The sequence below is a fragment of the Manis pentadactyla genome, chromosome 13, assembly GCF_030020395.1.
Source record: "Manis pentadactyla isolate mManPen7 chromosome 13, mManPen7.hap1, whole genome shotgun sequence".
Taxonomy (NCBI): domain Eukaryota; kingdom Metazoa; phylum Chordata; class Mammalia; order Pholidota; family Manidae; genus Manis; species Manis pentadactyla.
In genome coordinates, this window is record NC_080031.1 from 106,861,404 (window position 1) to 106,878,899 (window position 17,496).

At 44.2% G+C, this 17,496-nt stretch overlaps 1 protein-coding gene across 3 annotated transcripts in view; it reads right to left on the reverse strand.

The window, feature by feature from the left end:
- Positions 1 to 934: 934 nt before the first annotated feature.
- The window catches only part of JAKMIP2 (janus kinase and microtubule interacting protein 2), a 177,109-nt gene continuing 160,547 nt past the window's right edge, over positions 935 to 17,496 (reverse strand). For 2 of the 3 annotated variants that reach the window (XM_036894611.2, XM_036894598.2), the window contains 3 exons: positions 13,160 to 13,225; positions 9,069 to 9,139; positions 935 to 4,896 (listed from right to left, as the gene is read on the reverse strand). In XM_036894611.2, the coding sequence (XP_036750506.1) occupies positions 9,089 to 9,139; positions 13,160 to 13,225 (117 nt within the window). In that variant the 3' untranslated portion in view covers positions 935 to 4,896; positions 9,069 to 9,088. The remainder of the gene's footprint in view (positions 4,897 to 9,068; positions 9,140 to 13,159; positions 13,226 to 17,496) is intronic. The other variant, XM_036894606.2, reaches the window with a different exon arrangement.

Sequence of the window (17,496 nt, forward strand, 5' to 3'; positions counted from 1 at the left end):
TTACACGTGTAGATACGCACATCACATATTTATAAAAGTGTTTGGGTTTTGATCTGTCTCACTGTGGGAAGTTCTGGTTAATGGGGGAAAGTAGGCACATTTTGTGAGATTACAATCAAACATGCATGACTAATCGAACAAATGGAAGTGGATGCGGGGACCAGCTTGCGGGAAAGTGCATCCTCCACACTTCAGCGGGTCTGTGGATGGGGTCCTGATTGTAGGTAAGGTTGGACTCAGAGTTGTTTATCTATACCATTCCCACCCTATGGAAATTTGATGTAACCAGGATGGAAATAATAAGCGTAGGTACCAAGACCTCATGCAAAAAACACAAAGACAAAAACAGGGAACTTCACCCAATCAACCACCTATACCTCTGAGTTTGATATACTAGGTTGAATATAGCCAATTGTAATCCTTCTATTTTTGCCACATTGCCCCTTGAAGTATGTCTTCAGTAGTTTTGATTCAACAGTGGACCTGCATTCTCAACAGCAGATTTGCTTAGAAGGAACGAAACTGCCCAACTAAAGGCGGCAAGGGAATGTGAATCTGCCTGCCCAAGACGGAAACGGCACCACAGAGGGTCAGCTCCTACCTTCTATTATGTCTGACTCCTCTTGGCCAATATGCCTGAAACTCAGTCTCAAGACACTATGTCAATATAGAAATGACAAGAATGTAAGCTTTTGTTCCTCAAGACCTTGGGGCCTACTTTTTTCCTTTAGAAAGTGGAAGTCCATTTAAGGAGAGGCTTGAACCCATCCTGGATGCGTTAATTCATGACATAAACAGTCATCTCTGTTTTCCTTTGATTACTGATCTCCCAAAAGTTACACTGTACTTTTTCAATACAGTAGATAGGTATACATACATACATATATAAGCATATATTTATGTGTATATATATGTATATACTTTTTGTGCCACTGACAGGTCGAAAAAATGCAATTAAATATTTAAAAGATTAAATGTCTATGCTGTCCATCTATTTTGATGTTGATATAACACACATGATCCAGTTATTGAAACATCAGTACAAAACTGATGACCATTATTTTTACAGTTTCCATGAAAATGTAGGCAGGTTAAAAAGACATGCTTCACTTTAAAACAGTGAACGTAAAAATTACATCAAGGAAATTGTACAAGTGACACAATGGGTCTACAGAAAAAGGTGACAATAAATAGGCAAAAGGAACAAGTTTTCCAGAGATTTATCTTAAACTGATCAAATTAAGTTGAAATAAAATACCATAGTAACAATTATTTGGCAACACTTTATTTCTTCTATTACTAGTTGAGAGCAAACATCCCCTTTGTACTCCGTGAGCTCTCTCTGCACCATCTCTGTCCTACTGAAGAACGATGCCACTCTGTGTTTTTGTGAATGGAAGAAAAAACCAAAGCAAAATTTATTCTTCCACCCCTAAAACCTCACTATTGGCAATATTTATATGACATGGGTTAAAAGGGATCTGGTACTTATTTTTAGCAAATTCTAATGTTTCCTGAAGTAAAACTTGGGTGGCATTATATAAAAAAGTTAGTTTTAATAAGTACTTTCTAGTCTTATAGTCCAATGTAACCTTCTGTTTCTTTTTCCTTTCTCATGAAAATTTTCCTGTCCAAAATAACTTTGCTAAGTTGTGGCTCCCATTTTATCTCAAACTATTTTTTAATATTGTCAGTTGTGTTTTCCCAGAGATGAATCCTTCGTTACGAAAAATTAAGTGAATCCTGAAGAATTCTGTTGTGTTGAAGAATGCTGTTCTGATTGCTATTAACTCATTGGCCGAATGTATTAGGAGAGTTAAGATGCAGAAATTAAAGATCAGAGTCAGGATCATCTACTCCCTGTAAGAAGCAGAGCCCCAGTAAACCTCTCATTATGACTGAGATGCTCTTTTTTGACCATTGCTGAACATCCTATGCGAAGGAAAGCATTCAGTTAGATATGGGCCATTCCCTAGGTCCATGAGTCACTGAGACAACATTTACAATTTTGCCAATGTTTTTATATTTGTGGAAATGGGTAATAGAGAGATGCACCTGTCAAAATATTTAGTCTTATTTAATGATATGTTAATAAAGAGGATTCTGAGTAAGATTTGGTCAAAATATAACCTTTTAGCCTAAAATCTAGGGAAATTTGCTAATGTCTTAGATCTTGAGTGAAGAGGCTCTCTCCTTTTGTATTTGCCTTAAACATACCTAAAGCTGCTTAAATCCATGGTCATCCCAGCTGTCGTTGCTCCCGTATGATACAACCACATTTACAGCAGATAAGGCATGTGATTAAACTACGCTATTTTAACAACTGTTTTTAATCATTTAAGCCATAGTGCTTGGATATAAAATTTAACTTACAAGTTTCTTGGTGGAGAAAGCAAGATGAAGAGAAGAAAAGTAGGTTTGGTGAGATGAATGGCACGCGATTTTGCTCAGCTGGACCCTGGAATGGCCCATGAACAGTGGCAGAGAAAAGTTGGAGACGTGGGAGATATCTCCCCCACACCCCATTTCCTCTTCTCTGTTCTGAGTGAGGTTTGAAGGGGTTTCCTCCCAGATGGTCCTGGCCCCCTATTTCCTGGGTTGCCCACACAATGAACATACTAAGCATACTTAATATGGAACTTTGCCAGGGCAACAGAGAATTCAGCAGAAGGGTAGTTATTCTGTATATTCCCAGTAGGACTTATCACCCAAACCTTCTCCCAAAATGAAAGGGACAATCGGACTAATTATGTGATACTATCAGTTCACTCCAAGCCTTAATTTCATTTCCTGGTTGGAGTCTGTAGTTTGGCGTGCATAGGCGATACGGAGAGCTAGGAGATGCTTAATCGAAGTGACACATTTTTCTTATTCAATACATGGGATGATCTATTTCCTAGAGGTTATTAGAGATTCTGGCTCTGGACCTCCCAATCTTTATTGCTAGTAATGTCCCAGGTAGTTTGATGGGAAAGCTTCAGCGCTGTAGTGCTTAGATTGAACCAAACAGTAGCACTTATTTTATCACATAAGGGACTTTTTCCCAACCAGGAAGTCTCAAATAATACAGCAGTCATAATGAATACAAAGCACTTCATGCTATGTTAAGCACCTCATGTTCTAGAATTGCAGAAAACAAAAACAAAAACAAACTTCCAAAACAACAAATAAACCCAACCTTTTATGAAAAAGCATTTTAACCTCATTTTGCACATGAGGAAACTGAGGCACAGAGAGGTTCAGTGACTGGGCCAAAGATACCTGGGTAGGCAGTAAATAGAACAAAACACGGGACCCCAGCCCTTCGCTTTTCTTGTACATTCTCTACAGTTACTGTGCTGGCTTGGTCAATGCCAGTGCGACACCTGAAGACTAAGATGCTGAAGTCACGTATGGAAGGATTTGTGTAGCATTTCATAGAGCTTCAGGGTCCCTACACACAGTCTGTACACATGGGAATTCTAGCTCTGTAAATAAAACCTTAACCATTGGAAAAGTTGAGGCTGTTCTGTTATTGACGGTAAATGAGGTGTGAAATTAGCTTTTCAGGAACATTTATTTGCTCTCAGAGCGGAGTCCAAGACTCAGTATTACATAACTTAGGAAAAGTAGCTGTTTTCTAATTGTCTCTGGTAGAAAATGACCTTATCAGTAACATACCGTTACTTCTCTATAAAAAAGTAGAGTTACCTTGTGGCTCTCAGCTCTCTGAGAAAAAAAATATTATCAGTCTAAATGACAAGAGGTCAGAATGTTCTAGGCATATCAGGATACTTTAAAAATAAACCTAAATTCATTTAATATCCACAGCTCTGTGGCAAATTCAACTGTTGGTAATGATACTTATCGCCTCTACTGTGTTTTTACTCAAATCATATATTTATTTGCAGGCAATTTTATGCAGCCATTTGAAAACCAGTATTTTTGAAAGATTCAGAGATGCTCTCTGGCCCACGTTCCCTATCGACACTGGCATTCGAAGCAGAACCACGTCAGGGAGCTTGTGATCGAGAGCATCATCTTCTTAATTTTCAATACGAATGAGATCCGTCTGCTGTTCGTGGAAGAACACAGAGGCGACAGAAGGCCGAGGAAGCATCGAATCTGCTTCTGCTTCTTAGGTTACATCCGCCTGGGTCCTTTGCCTTGGATACCAGGTAGTCGGAGTCACTGTGATCCGCATCCCATCTGTCATCCATGGAATGCTCTCCACGAGCTCTGCCTTCTGCAGAAAACCAGCCAGACGGGACCTGCCGCTCTTCCCATGCACACGGAGGGTGTCTCTGTTCCTGAGTTTTAAACAATATTAAAGACAGAGAAGCAAATCCCTGTAGTAAGAAACCAGACTTTTCAAATGAAATATTTTATTGTAAATAGCTCCTCATAGGTATTCCTCGTGCTTCATTCCCCACCCACCCTTGTTTTGATTTTTTTTTGTTTGTTTTGCTTTGATTTTTTAAAATGATGTTTATTTCAGGACTAGTGTTTCCATGGGGTGTGGCGTTACATTAAAATGACCCCCCCTGCACAGCAGGGGTAGAATGTTGCTTTGTAACTTTGGTTCCATGCCCAAGACACATCTTTGCTTGATTTGCTGAAACTGTTTCCATTGCTGAATTTTTCCTTTACACAATACATGTTTATGGTTCTTTTCTTCTGGTTTGACATATACACGTTTCCTTAAATGCAGCATATATTGTAGATTTTCAACAGGGTCGTGTAGGGACTGTCAAGTAAGAAACCTTGAATAATGGCTTTAAAATACACACTTGTAGTCCTGGCTACAGTGTAGTTCTTAGCCTTTGCCCTTCGTCTCTCTGCTGTAAACATTTCTGCCATCTCTGAAGGTTTAGAAGCATTTGCCTTCCTGGGGTCTTATCCGTGTTTTCGGTTGCTCTGTAAAACAGAGGGAAAATTTTTAAATCATCATTTCTGTCAGCAGCTGAAACAGAAAAAAAAAACCACTTTTTTTAAGAAAAAAATTTTTTTAACCACATCTTTGAGATGTATAATCCTGTGGCCATTATATAAAGTCTCTAAACTTAATTACTTTAATTTTAAATGAGAAAATATAAGTATCTATTTTAAGGGTTGATGCAATATAATACATACAGAGCGATGAGCAACTCTTGTCTCATTGTAAGTGGCCTGAAATGTCAGCTATTATCATTAATGACTTCTCCTCTGGGGCCTTCCAAAACAATGCTTTAAGAAGCTCAACTGAATCATTATGCCCCAATATCAATTTATGATTATTTTAAAAGCAGGTCTGCCTCTGTCCTTCTGTGACTTACTTTCGTGTTACACTTCCTCCCCAACAATTGTGTCCAATGCAGGTGGACTTAGGTCTCAGGTCCCGACCTGGGGGCTCCCAGGGGGTTTTGCCCCACAGGTTTCCTGGTTGGCTCCAGAGATGTCCCTGAGAAGGTGCTGCCAGGCAGGACTCCTAGCCCTGCTCCTCTTTAAGTTCAAGTGTCTGGGCTTCCACTTGGAGAGAAGCTTAGGACGTAATGCTCTTTTCCAGTAAAAGCTGGAAATGGCACAGAGGACGTGCTATCGTGTGCTTAAGGACATGGCCTCTAGAGTTTGAATGACATGGATGGAGGAAATGGGGTTTCCATTTTCCTACGGTATCTGACAAGGGGGTGATACTCAGAGCCAGGCCGTGATGGCCTCCTCCGCGCCAATAAGGGAAGAGACAACATTAAACCGAGTCTGAGATGGAGCTTTTAAAATGAGCTGGCCTCTCAAGGATTGAAAGTGAGTAAAGTCTTCAATTAAAGACATTAGCCAGTCTTTAATGGCCTCTCACAGAAAAGCATCAAGAACTGGTCAGTAGTAGGCAGAGTAACGGCACCAACTACCAGGAGGAGGGAAATGACCGCTGCCCACGGAGGGGGAGGCATGCGTCCCTTCGCCGCTCCCCTGCCCTCCAGAAGAGCTGACCTTCGAGGAGGACAAGGGGCGATACTCAGAGCCAGGCCGTGACGGCCTCCTCACCGCCGATAAGGGAAGAGACAACATTAAACCGAGTCTGAGATAGAGCTTTTAAAACGAGCTGGCCTCTCAAGGATTGAAAGTGAGTAAAAAATTGGGGCAGCAACCTAAGATTTAATTAAAAGATCAGAGACGGAAATAAGGCAGAACCTGAGTGAAAAGCATGTTTTGAGAAAAGTAGATGGCATTCAGCTTTACACCCCACTGAGATGAAAGGCCCCCAAACCAGTTACAACCATAATACCCAAGATTCCCCGGTAAAGAGGAGAACTGATCTGAATGTATGTAAAAGACACCTTAAGGGGTGTGTATTTATAATAAATACATATACACACATATTGGGCATTTATTTATATATTTATACACACACACACACACACACACACACACATATATATATATAAAATAAGTATGTAAAAACAAAATGTCTTTTACCTGTAAACTTTCAACTTACACTTTCAGAGATAAATCCTAAATTCTGTTTCAAAGCACAGATGCACATTTCTGCCTGTCATGACTGAAGTAAAGCCTATTATTTAAATAAAACCATGTTGGTTTTAAAAAATAAATGGACTTAGAGGAAGTCCACCAGAATGCTGAATCTCTGTGAATTGAGTATCTGTAAAAGGAGCTAGGATTTCTACCATAAAGCCAGACTTATTCAAATTGGCATTTTGAAAAAGTGAAGTGTTACCCAACAGGCCACCATAGATGACCAATTTTCAATGAGCTAAGAGTCAGCACACTCAAGCTAAAACTGTATAGAGCATGAATCCACCTCTGACTCAGAGGCCCTTCTGGATATCGTAGAACCTCAGGGATGCTTTTGAAGGGGTCACTTAACAGCCCTGAGCTCTAGTTTCCTCCTCGGCGGCACTTCTCAGCGTTACTACATGCCACCAGACTCTCAGTGAATTAGTACAGTCGTGTCGTGCCTGACGTGTGCTGACAGTGTACCGACCACACTGCCTGGCTCATAGAGGACACTTAGCAAATATTTGCTGAGATCAATTGATAGGCTAATTATGTTCATTGTTCTTTAGGGTTTTCTAACTGCTGGGAGTGGTTCAGATGCATTATGGACCGCATATTGAAAGGCATACTGAGTGATAAACAGCAGCTAGCTGCTGTTTTCTAGTTACCACAAATAACCAAAAATCATGAACAGCAGCCACTCCCCCTTCCTGCTTGCCAAATCTCCGTCAAGGGCACCGCCATCCAACCAGTCATGCCGTCCGAAACCCTGAGGGCTATTCCCGACACCCTGCATTCTGTCAACCCGCATACGCAATTTATCACACAGTGAAGTACTCAGCAAATGGCAGCTGTTATCATTACCTGCATTTTACAGGGAACTGACACTGAGATCGTTAGGTAGCTGGTCTATGGGAACCCGAGTGAGGAAGACAGGTGACACTGAAGGAAACCTCACTGCAGCCAGCGGACCGGGGAGACCTGCCTGAGTCCCTGATTTTACACTGAGACGGGAAGGACAAATGGCTGCCAGCCAGGTGATGGGGGGGTGGCACATGTGGCCACAGAACTTGGCTTTTAATAAGCCTTTCTATGTGCCTGGTACTTATATTGGTTAATTTAATTATATATTATCAATAAATTCTCAAAAAAATAGCTATTACTTGCTAATTTTTTATATTAAGGAAATAATATTTGGAGAGGTATAACAGTATCTATTTTGCAGGGTCAGTGTAAATACGAAATAAAATAATGGACATGAAATGCACTTTTTCAGCTGTAAAACAGTATGTCCTCTTCCTCTTCCTTATCATAATATCATCACTATTGTTAAAAAAGTATTTATAGATTGTCAACTATGTGCTAGGCACTGTCTAGGTGTTTGGGTGACAAAGGTGCAGGGAACTTGTGTGGTCCCTGCTCTCACAAACCTTATATACAACGAGGGAGAGAGACATTAATTAAACAAACAAACAGAACAACAAACAAAGTAATCTAAATGTATGAGCAATTCGGCCGGGGGTGAAATCAAGGAAGACTTCTTTGAGGGCATCACGGGTGAGCTGAAATCTGACGGATGAGGGAGCAGGTGGTCACAGGTGAGCAGGGGGAAGCATTCTGTGTACAGGACTGTGTGGGCGACCCTGTGGCAGGCAGGGGGAGTAGGGCTCCCCGGGGAGGTCCTGCAGCAGCACGAGGGGATTGCCTACAGGTGGGCTTACAGGCTTTGTGGGCCCCTCTACGGAACTGGGAGTCAACACATATATATGGTGATGCTTTTCCAGGAAAGAGAATGATTAGATCTGCGTTTCCCAGAACTCGGGTTGCTGTGTGGGGCACGAGTTTAAGAGTGTCCAGGGGAGAAATTAATGCACCTGGTTAGACATCAGAGTCACTCGGTGTGCTTGGCAGAACACAAACCAACCCTGCTCTCCACCTCTCCTACCCTCGAATGCACCTCCATCTCCAGGAATCTGAACCATTAAGTCGGAGGCAAGGGGCTGGGATCTATATGTTTAATAGGACAGGGAATCACTGGCTGGGATTATTTACACATGTATTCACGAGGCATGGACTTGATAAATTAGTAAGAATAAGACTCATTTTTCTAAATTGGGATTTTAAATCCCCTTATTTGAAAATAACATACATTTTCACTTAATAGCCTACTTTTCTGAGTTCTGATGAAGATGGACTAGGAAAAAGCATTAAAAACTATTAGTCATTTTTATCTTGTTAGATTCACAGAATCAGAATACTCAAGCAGAAAGGGGAACTAAAAATATACTTATTTCTTCACTTTGCAGATCTAGAAGCAAAGTGTCCCTTCTGTGGCATGACAGACCACAATGCAAATACTGAGGTCCGCAGATGTCATGACTTCCTGAAGCAATACAGGTAACTAAAACAATTCTTGATTTCTATTGTATTTCATGGCTGCTTTGTTTCTTTAATAATCACCCGAGTGGACTGGATCTGTTCTCATTTTGTGGCATGTAAGTTGACTAAACCAAGTGTACGGGTAACCGTGTGCGGCAGGCATCCTTCCCATCAGACAGCTCTTAGAATCACATTTTGAGAATTGAATGGGATCTTACCTTTAAGAGGCTTCTTGACATCAAGGCCAGAGAATAAAGGCAAGAGAGAAGAACAAGAATAGAAACAGAAACTGCAGAAGAAAAAGAAGAAGATCATGTAAATCTGAAGTTCTGTGTGCCATTCAGGTAGTACAACACCTCAGCTTCTCCACAGTGCTCAAGTCTGACCGCTTCTCACATACACACCAAGCACCTTTTTTGTTTAAAAAACCCGTATCTTTTCTTTATTTGCTGGCAAAGCAATGTAATGAATAACCAGTGTTCAACTAACATTAACTCATAAATTTTAGAACTCTGAGGGGGTCTCATAGAAAATCAGTCTAAATTTGTAAGTGAGAAAAATAAGCACAAGATAGTTAATTAATAGCCTACTTTCACTCGATATTTTTCATGGCATAGTGAAACCTTGAGTTTAGACCTCCTGAGTCCTACTCCATTATATATTATTGTCTGTATTTCTAATGTGTGGGAAGGTATTTCAAAAATACAAAAATATGATCAGAGTATGCACTTAATCACTCAATGCTATCATTGTTTGGTTAATGCGATAGGTTTTGGGACTAAGGCATAGTAGGAAGACTATTAACATGTAGGGTAAACATGCGGTAAATTCATAATGGGACACTTCTGGGAGGGAAATGGGACACTATTAGTAAATCCATCAAGGCAACAAGTACCGCCTGGGTCTCTGCTGATGATCGAGGAGGTGTGGTATGCAACATGCTTACACGTCAGTGGGCACTTGAGATAACGTGCAAGGCTGTTGCAGCCAGTCATGCTTCCGAGATAAGATCTCTCCTTACTTGACTCATTGAAATTAAACAGAGTCTGGCTTGTCTTCGACAAGAACCTTCAGCAGAGAAGCAGATACTTGGATACACAAACACGTTTGTGTACCCCTGGTATATAACCAACGGTGTACTGACCATGAAAGGTGACCGGCCACGTCAGCCTTTTCAAATGCCAGCTTCCTTGGTGATTTAGAGTCACAAAGTCTTTGCTTTGTTCTCACGCTTCAGGGGCGTTCTGTTGGACGTGGCGTCTCTGAATCAGTGGCCTGTACGTCATGCTCATATTGGGCATGCTGTGTGCAGGTTTCCTTTAATGCCACTGCTTACAAGGCTCTTCCTTCATTATTAGAAAATTGTCTGAACAAGTTATAAATATGGTGCTAAGAGCCCTGTGCTGGGGACCATTCTATTTGTCTGAAAGGCAGAAACTCTTGTTTTTTTTTTATCCCAGTAAGATGGAGACTGATACACAGATAGATGATAGATACACGCACCCATAGCAGGAAAGGATGAAGACGACAGGTGTGGCAGGCTTCCACCCTTCCTGTAAGAAGCCCACATATCAGCGCCCAGGAGATGCCCATCACTTACTCTGCGATGAGATTCTTAGTCCTGTAACGTGGCGGCACAGTGGCACCTGGAGTCACACACCCTGACCTCTGGTCTTGCTTTGCCACAGACTGGTTATACTGTCTTGGGAAAGCTGTTTAATCTCTCTGGGCCATTGTTTTATTATCTGCATACCAGGGGATCATAATATGCATGGTGTCTGTCTAATGGAATAATTATGAGAATCAAACGAGATGATGAAAATAGCAGTGATCTGGGTACACACATTTGAAGCAGTTTTACTATGTTTATGGTTATTACCTGACTTGTACCATGGAAGTTAGGAACTGAGAAGGAATATTGTGCACCCCCTCAGTGAGTGTTCAGGTACCCCAAGGGAAAGAATGAAGAGTATTTCTGACGTAAGTGATATTTAGCCTTTTTACTAGGCTATCGGGGAGCAGAACTGAGGTCAAGTGAATAGGAGGTACATTATAAACCCCATCTCTCATTTGAATCTCTAATCAGAAACCAAAGAGATTGTGTTTGAAGTGGCATAATTTATTGCAATATGTGGAACATGCTACTTTGGTAGCTAAAGAATCCTTATTTTCTACTAAGTACATTACCCTATTATCAAAAATGTTTAGGAAGTTCAGACCTGCAAAATGGAAAGTTCACAAAGAATTCTGACAGTGGACATGATCTCCTTTCTCCCAGAATTTCCATGGGGCTTAAGAGAATGGCTAGGGTGGTGACTTTATTAACAGGTACTTCAAAACTCCCCTTTCTGGGGCTTGTTTGTCCTCGGTTGAACGGGGACTGGGCTCAGGTTCCTGGGCCCTGTCCCGACCGTGCCCTCCTGCCCAGGCCAGCCCCAGGGCTGCTCGAGAGTCATCAGAGAGACGGGCGAGAACCAAGAGACGGCCACCCCGAAACGGGGAAGGCGGCCGGCACCGGGCGTGTCCTCCGCCCGCCGGGGGAGCTGTGGAAAGACCCCGCCTGCCGTGCATCCTCCTGCCGGACACGAAGCAGACTCGGCCTCGGCCCCCTGCGCTTCACCCCTGCCTCTTCAGTCCCAGAACTAGAGGGCACACTTCTGAAATGAGGGAAATTCGAGCTTAAAATTTTGCAGAGGGCATGTACTTCACATTTAGAAACTCAAAAAAGTATACTTTTAAATTTAACTTATGCTCTCCTAGTGTTTCCTAATTTTCACATAAGTGATCTCATTTGTTCATCACGGAGAGCCCGAGAGGAGGGGGGGCGAGTGCCGCTGTCCCCCCTTTACAGGTGCAGCTGAGACCCGGGCAGGGGGGGCACCACCCACGGTCGGCAGGTCGGTGAACGCACAGCCCGCGTGAGGACCCAGGCGGCCGGTGGGCCCACCGCGGACCCCGCCCAGCGTCCCGGAACCGGCAGGGGGTTCGCTCTCTGCTCCCCGGGAGAAAACTGCAACGCAGCCGCGTCCTTGTGCGACACAGGCGTCCGCGCAGCTCCTTGCGGTCAATCACACCGGACCCGAGGCAGAACCTCCGGCCACCCTTGCGGTGCTCCTGCGCGGGGTGCCCCCCACCTGGCCCTGACACCTGCACCCCAACCCGGCCCTGACGCCCGCACCCCAACCCAGCCCTGACACCCACACCCCAACCCGGCCCTGACGCCCGTGCTCTTACGCGGGGTATCCCCCGCCCCTGGCCCTGATGCCTACCCCCCCCTGGCCCTGATGCCCGTGCTCCTGCGCAGGGTGCCCCCCACCCGGCCCTGATGCCCGTGCTCCTGCCGGGCCCTGACGCCCGCACCCCAACCCGGCCCTGACACCCACACCCCAACCCGGCCCTGACGCCCGTGCTCCTGCGCGGGGTGCCCCCCACCTGGCCCTGACACCTGCACCCCAACCCGGCCCTGACACCCATACCCCAACCGGGCCCTGACACCCACACCCCAACCCGGCCCTGACGCCCGTGCTCCTGCGCGGGGTGCCCCCCACCTGGCCCTGACACCTGCACCCCAACCCGGCCCTGACACCCATACCCCAACCGGGCCCTGACACCCACACCCCAACCCGGCCCTGATGCCCGTGCTCCTGCGCAGGGTGCCCCCCACCCGGCCCTGACGCCCATGCTCCTACACGGGGTGCCCCCTGCCCGGCGCTGCTGGCGGGACGATTCTTTGTGGTGCAATGCTGCTGAACCCCTGCAGCTGGCTCTGCACGCCCGTGTGAGCCCTGTCTTCTCCTGCCACACACACATTTTCAATTGCCCTTTTTCAGAACTTCTATGCTTTACCCAAAAAAGTGTTGGCTGGCGTGGAAGAAGCAGTTACTCTTTCAGACCACGGGGGGGCAGCAACACAAGGGCATAACTGTCATAAACTGATCTGGAAACGGCAGCATAACAAGAAAGGGCTTTTTATGAGAAATAAGGGGGAAGACGGTTTTTGAAAAGACTTTGAAAAGAAAAAGCAGAGTGACAAAACTCAGAAGAAACTTTTGGAAAGGAGCTGAAGTTGAGGGAAGGGAAATGGAGGAAAGAAAACCCTTCTAGAAAAGAATAGCAATCAGCACACAAGGCAAACCTGCCAAGGCTGAAGGCAGAACCTCTGCTGGGTCCTGTTTACATTTACGGTAACTCACCCGCCTACCCAGGCACAAAATAACTGAGAGGAAAGAAGGTACAGTGGGCAAAACTGAGAGTATTTTCTCATCTAAAAAAAAAAATGGTTGAAGTACATATTGAACTTAACACGTACCTTTTCTTCTAAGTCCTTTATCTGTCTTTTCTGGATGTCTGTTTTATCTTCCAAGTCACGAATTCTCTGAAGAAGGAAAAAAAAAGCAAGCATTAGTAGGTGTTGAGTTGAGCAAGAGGATTGTTCACCAACGTAAAACACAAAACTTCCTATAAAAACATTAACATTAATACTAGCAACTGGAAACATTAACGGTTTTCCGCACTCAGAAGATTGTGGCATGGTTCAAAAATTATCCATACTTGAAAAATTATTGTCATTGACTGTATATTTTTTAAGAAAATTTGCTGCCGGGTCTATCCCTGCAGCCTGCAGACCTGCTTGGGGGTCTGACCATGAGACCTGGTTTGGCCAGTGGAATGGGGGTTGGGGTGAGATGTGCAAATGCTGCATTGGAATGTAGAGACAACAGTGTGTCCCAGGACTACTGAGCAGGAAGCAAACATTTTTGCAACCATCTGGATTGAGATTTTTGCATGTTTATTACCACAGTCAAAAATGGCTGCAGCTGACTTGCACAGATGCAAACAGTCCTATTGTTGGTGCTACACTTTCTTTTCAACCTTATTTCAGCTGTTTCAGGGTGGAATTTCCTCCCCAAACAGCACTGACCAATTCCCATAAAACAAAGTAGATATTCCACTGCAATAAAAATTCCAAGGAGGGAACCAACAACTTAGGAAAAAAACAAACAACGAAAATAACACAAGTGACCCTGAAGACAAAAAAGTTCCAGAACTCTTTGAACTTGTCAAAAATATAACAAAGTCCCAGTAATTTAAATAGCACAGGTTTGAAATTGACATAGGCAATAATTTGCAAGTGAAAAAAGTCTTCAAATTTCTATCTGGCAATCCAAAGGCCTTTTATGTTTACACCCATGGTTACTGCAGCATAGGCTGGTTATTCAATGCCTTTTTTTGGGGAATGACTAAAAAGTGGAGAACTGGAGTCTGAGAATAAAACACTAGGAGCTAAATGGGCTGATAATAGAGAAAGAGAGGTTTTTATAATGCAAGGGAGGGAAAAGGGGAAGCTAGAAAAAAAGAATACTTGACTTGGAAATCATTTCTTCCTCTTTCTGAAACAGTGGTTCTTGACTGGGGATGATTTTGTCCCCCAGACGACATGTGGCAATGTCTGGACATTTAAGAAAGCTATTTTATTTTAACATGTACAATCTGGTGGTTTTAGTATATTCACAAAATCATGCAACCGTCATTGCAAACTAATTGGACATTGTTGAATCACATGTGATCACTAGTCACGACTGGGGTGGGGTTGCAACTAGCATCTAATAAACAGAGGGATGCTGCTAAATACCTCACAATACAGAGGACAGCCCCTCACCCCCCCATAAAAAATCTTCTGGCCCAAATGTCAGCAGTACAAAGATGGAGAAATCCTGCCTTAAAAGAAAGGAGCTGAGGTTTGTGGTGAGGATGGTGTGTTTTGGTCAGAGAGATCATCCAGGCTGACCTTGAAATCATGCAATAATGAATGCTGGAGAAGGGAACGGGCCTGGAATGCTGATGGTGTGTACACGTGTGTGTGGGAAGTGTGTGCCTGTGTGTACTTCCATAGGGCTGCTCGTGCTCCAAGCACACGGCAGAAGAACAAATTTGCTAGACCTTTCCCCCCATGAGTGTGCAAGTAGTTCCTTGCTACGTCTACTGGATGTGGAGCCCGGTGTTATATATCGATACCATCATGGACCTGTGAGATTATCATCATCGCCTATTCAGCCATCAAGTCTGCACTTGTCTTGTTGGGCACCTTACATGGCCAGGACTGTGCTGGGTGTCATGGAGAATATGGGGAAGGCATCAGTCAGTCCCTGGCCTCAGAGAACTATCCGATCCAGATGGGGAGACAAGATTTAAAGCACAAGCGAAAACAACTTAAGGAGAAAAGGTAAAATGGCCAAACCATGTATAACTTCATAATGAAACACTGATACCAAGTGTTTAGCACAAATAAGCTGCCTGCACAGATTTATTAAATGAGTTAGTTATGCTACGTTGTGTGCTGCGAGTTTTATTTCCTTTTCCTGCCCATCTGCTTGCCACCCAATCCAATAGGAAGCCCTGTCGGTCCCGAGGAGATCCCTTCTCTGCCTGCTTTCTGTCTCTACTGTTCCAGGTCCAGCAAGGCCTTATTGCTACTCTCTGAAACGGCCTCGGTCATTGCTCATTTGGGCTGCTGCTCTGTCCCTCTTCATCTGCAGGGTGGATGAGAGCGTGACCTTTGTGTCTCTGACCACCAACCCAGTCCCAGCCCCTGGCACAGGCAGGCTCTCCCTCCATAAATCGTTCTGAATGAGGGTACCACAGTGGGTGGGTTTTTTCGGTAGCATGTGGCCCGTTATTCTCATCAGGGAGAGCATCCTATACTGGGCTGGGAAAATGAGAACACCTGGATAAATGCAGCAGACACGAGGGCACCTTAGGGTGAGTAATCATGCAAACGCAGGTGGGGCGGTGGGAAGTCATGGCCCAAGTGGCACCGGGAGCTCTGCGTGGGCAGAGACGAAGGAGGTGGAGACCTGCACAGGATCACGGAGGCTTGGCAGGAAGACTGTGCCATCAGGAAAGGCGAGAAGAGTCTACAGAGGTAGGCAGGATGCGCTGGCGAGAGGCCAGGTAGAAGTCTTCCCCACAGCTAGGTCCCATGGCATACCGAATATGATTTTTTTATGCCACTTATCAAGGCATATTGTCATTGTTATTCTTTGTGTTAATCCCCATTAGCTTCAGCTATAGATCCTAACCCTGGTAAAGACAGAGTTCGTGGTGAATTCTCTATGTTTAGCATGGTGTCTGATGCCCAGAAAGTGTGTTTAAACTTCTGACGGGATAAGTGCACAGATGACGGAGTCAGGATACTTTGGTGGACCTGTGGCAGCACCTGGAAGCTGTTGCAGTAATGAAACGCCCTGCATATGTCTGGGGGGATAGCAAATGTGGACAAAATGGACCTTCGGCAACATTTCAGAGGAAATGCCAGCTGCACGTACATAAGCTATTGGAAAGACCAAGAAGACTCCGGGGTTACCTGCCTGGTGGCTCCAGGACTGCAAATTCTACTGACCAAGACAAGCAGGTGGGGAGGGAAGGGAGAAGCAGAGGCACGCATATTAGGTATGTTTCATATGAGTTCCCTCTGAAACACTCAAACTGAAACGTCTAACAAATGGTTACTGATAAGCTCTAGAATTTAGACTGGATAACGTCCTTATACAGGACAGATCCTGGCCAATGCCTTCTGGAATAATTCTCTCAAATCAAAGCTACTGATTGAAAGGGAAGACAAGTAGAAATCACCAGAGTGGCATATCTTAATGAATACGTGTTTGGGACATAGAAAATGTCGAAGGAACTCTCTCAGGCTTAGAAATGTAATGTGCCTATCAGCTCTGACTGGTTAACTTCAAACGAACAAAACCATTTATTTAGGAGTGAGGAACCTTATCTAATTAAAGAGAGACTCAAAAGGGATGACAACGTTTTATTTGTAAAGAAATTTTAATAACTGTCTTTCCATCTTAAAAATAAGTACCTCTGTGGTTCCACGGAACAACCCCTGATTTGTTGAAATTAATTAAATGCTATTGCAGCCTAAGAAATTTATGCATGGGACCCTGTCATTCCCTGACAGAAGGAAGTATACCTGCAGTAATGTAGGCCTAAAAATAATTTTTTAAAAAGCATTTATTATCAACGGCTTTAAAAACTCCCTCCAGGGTCAAAACCCGTACGTTTATGCTGGAATGGGCAGGGGCCTTGAACGGCATACGCGCTCATCATCTCTGGGACTAATGATGTCACGGGTCCCTGTGAATCTGGATAATCTGTTAGCCTATAAAGACCCACCAAGCTCCTGGCTACGTCTGCAGTGTGCCCAGTCTTATCTTCTCCATAAATCATTCTTACTGGTTTCATAAAATAAGCCCCGTTCCTCTTCCACCCCCCTTGGTCTCTGGGGACCATACGATTTTCACACCTCATACAGCCCACCTGGATTTCCACTTTGTTACACCTTCTGAGTGCCACATACTATAGGTTGGCACTTTGAACCATGGAATTCTCACGGATCTGCTTTTTGACCAGGGCCCTAGTTCCACCTGTCCAGCTATGACATGAACTAAGAGGTGGAATTAAGAATTTTGGCTATAAATTCATATCGGGGGTGTATTTTGAGCCTTGCTGGTCTAGATGAATCATATAAATCACAGGCGACTCCAGCCGCGTCCGACAGGATAGCACAGTGGCTAGGGCTCCGGGCCTGGGCGGTAACACCGGCTCCGCGCCTTTCCACCTGCCATCGTGGGCGAATCA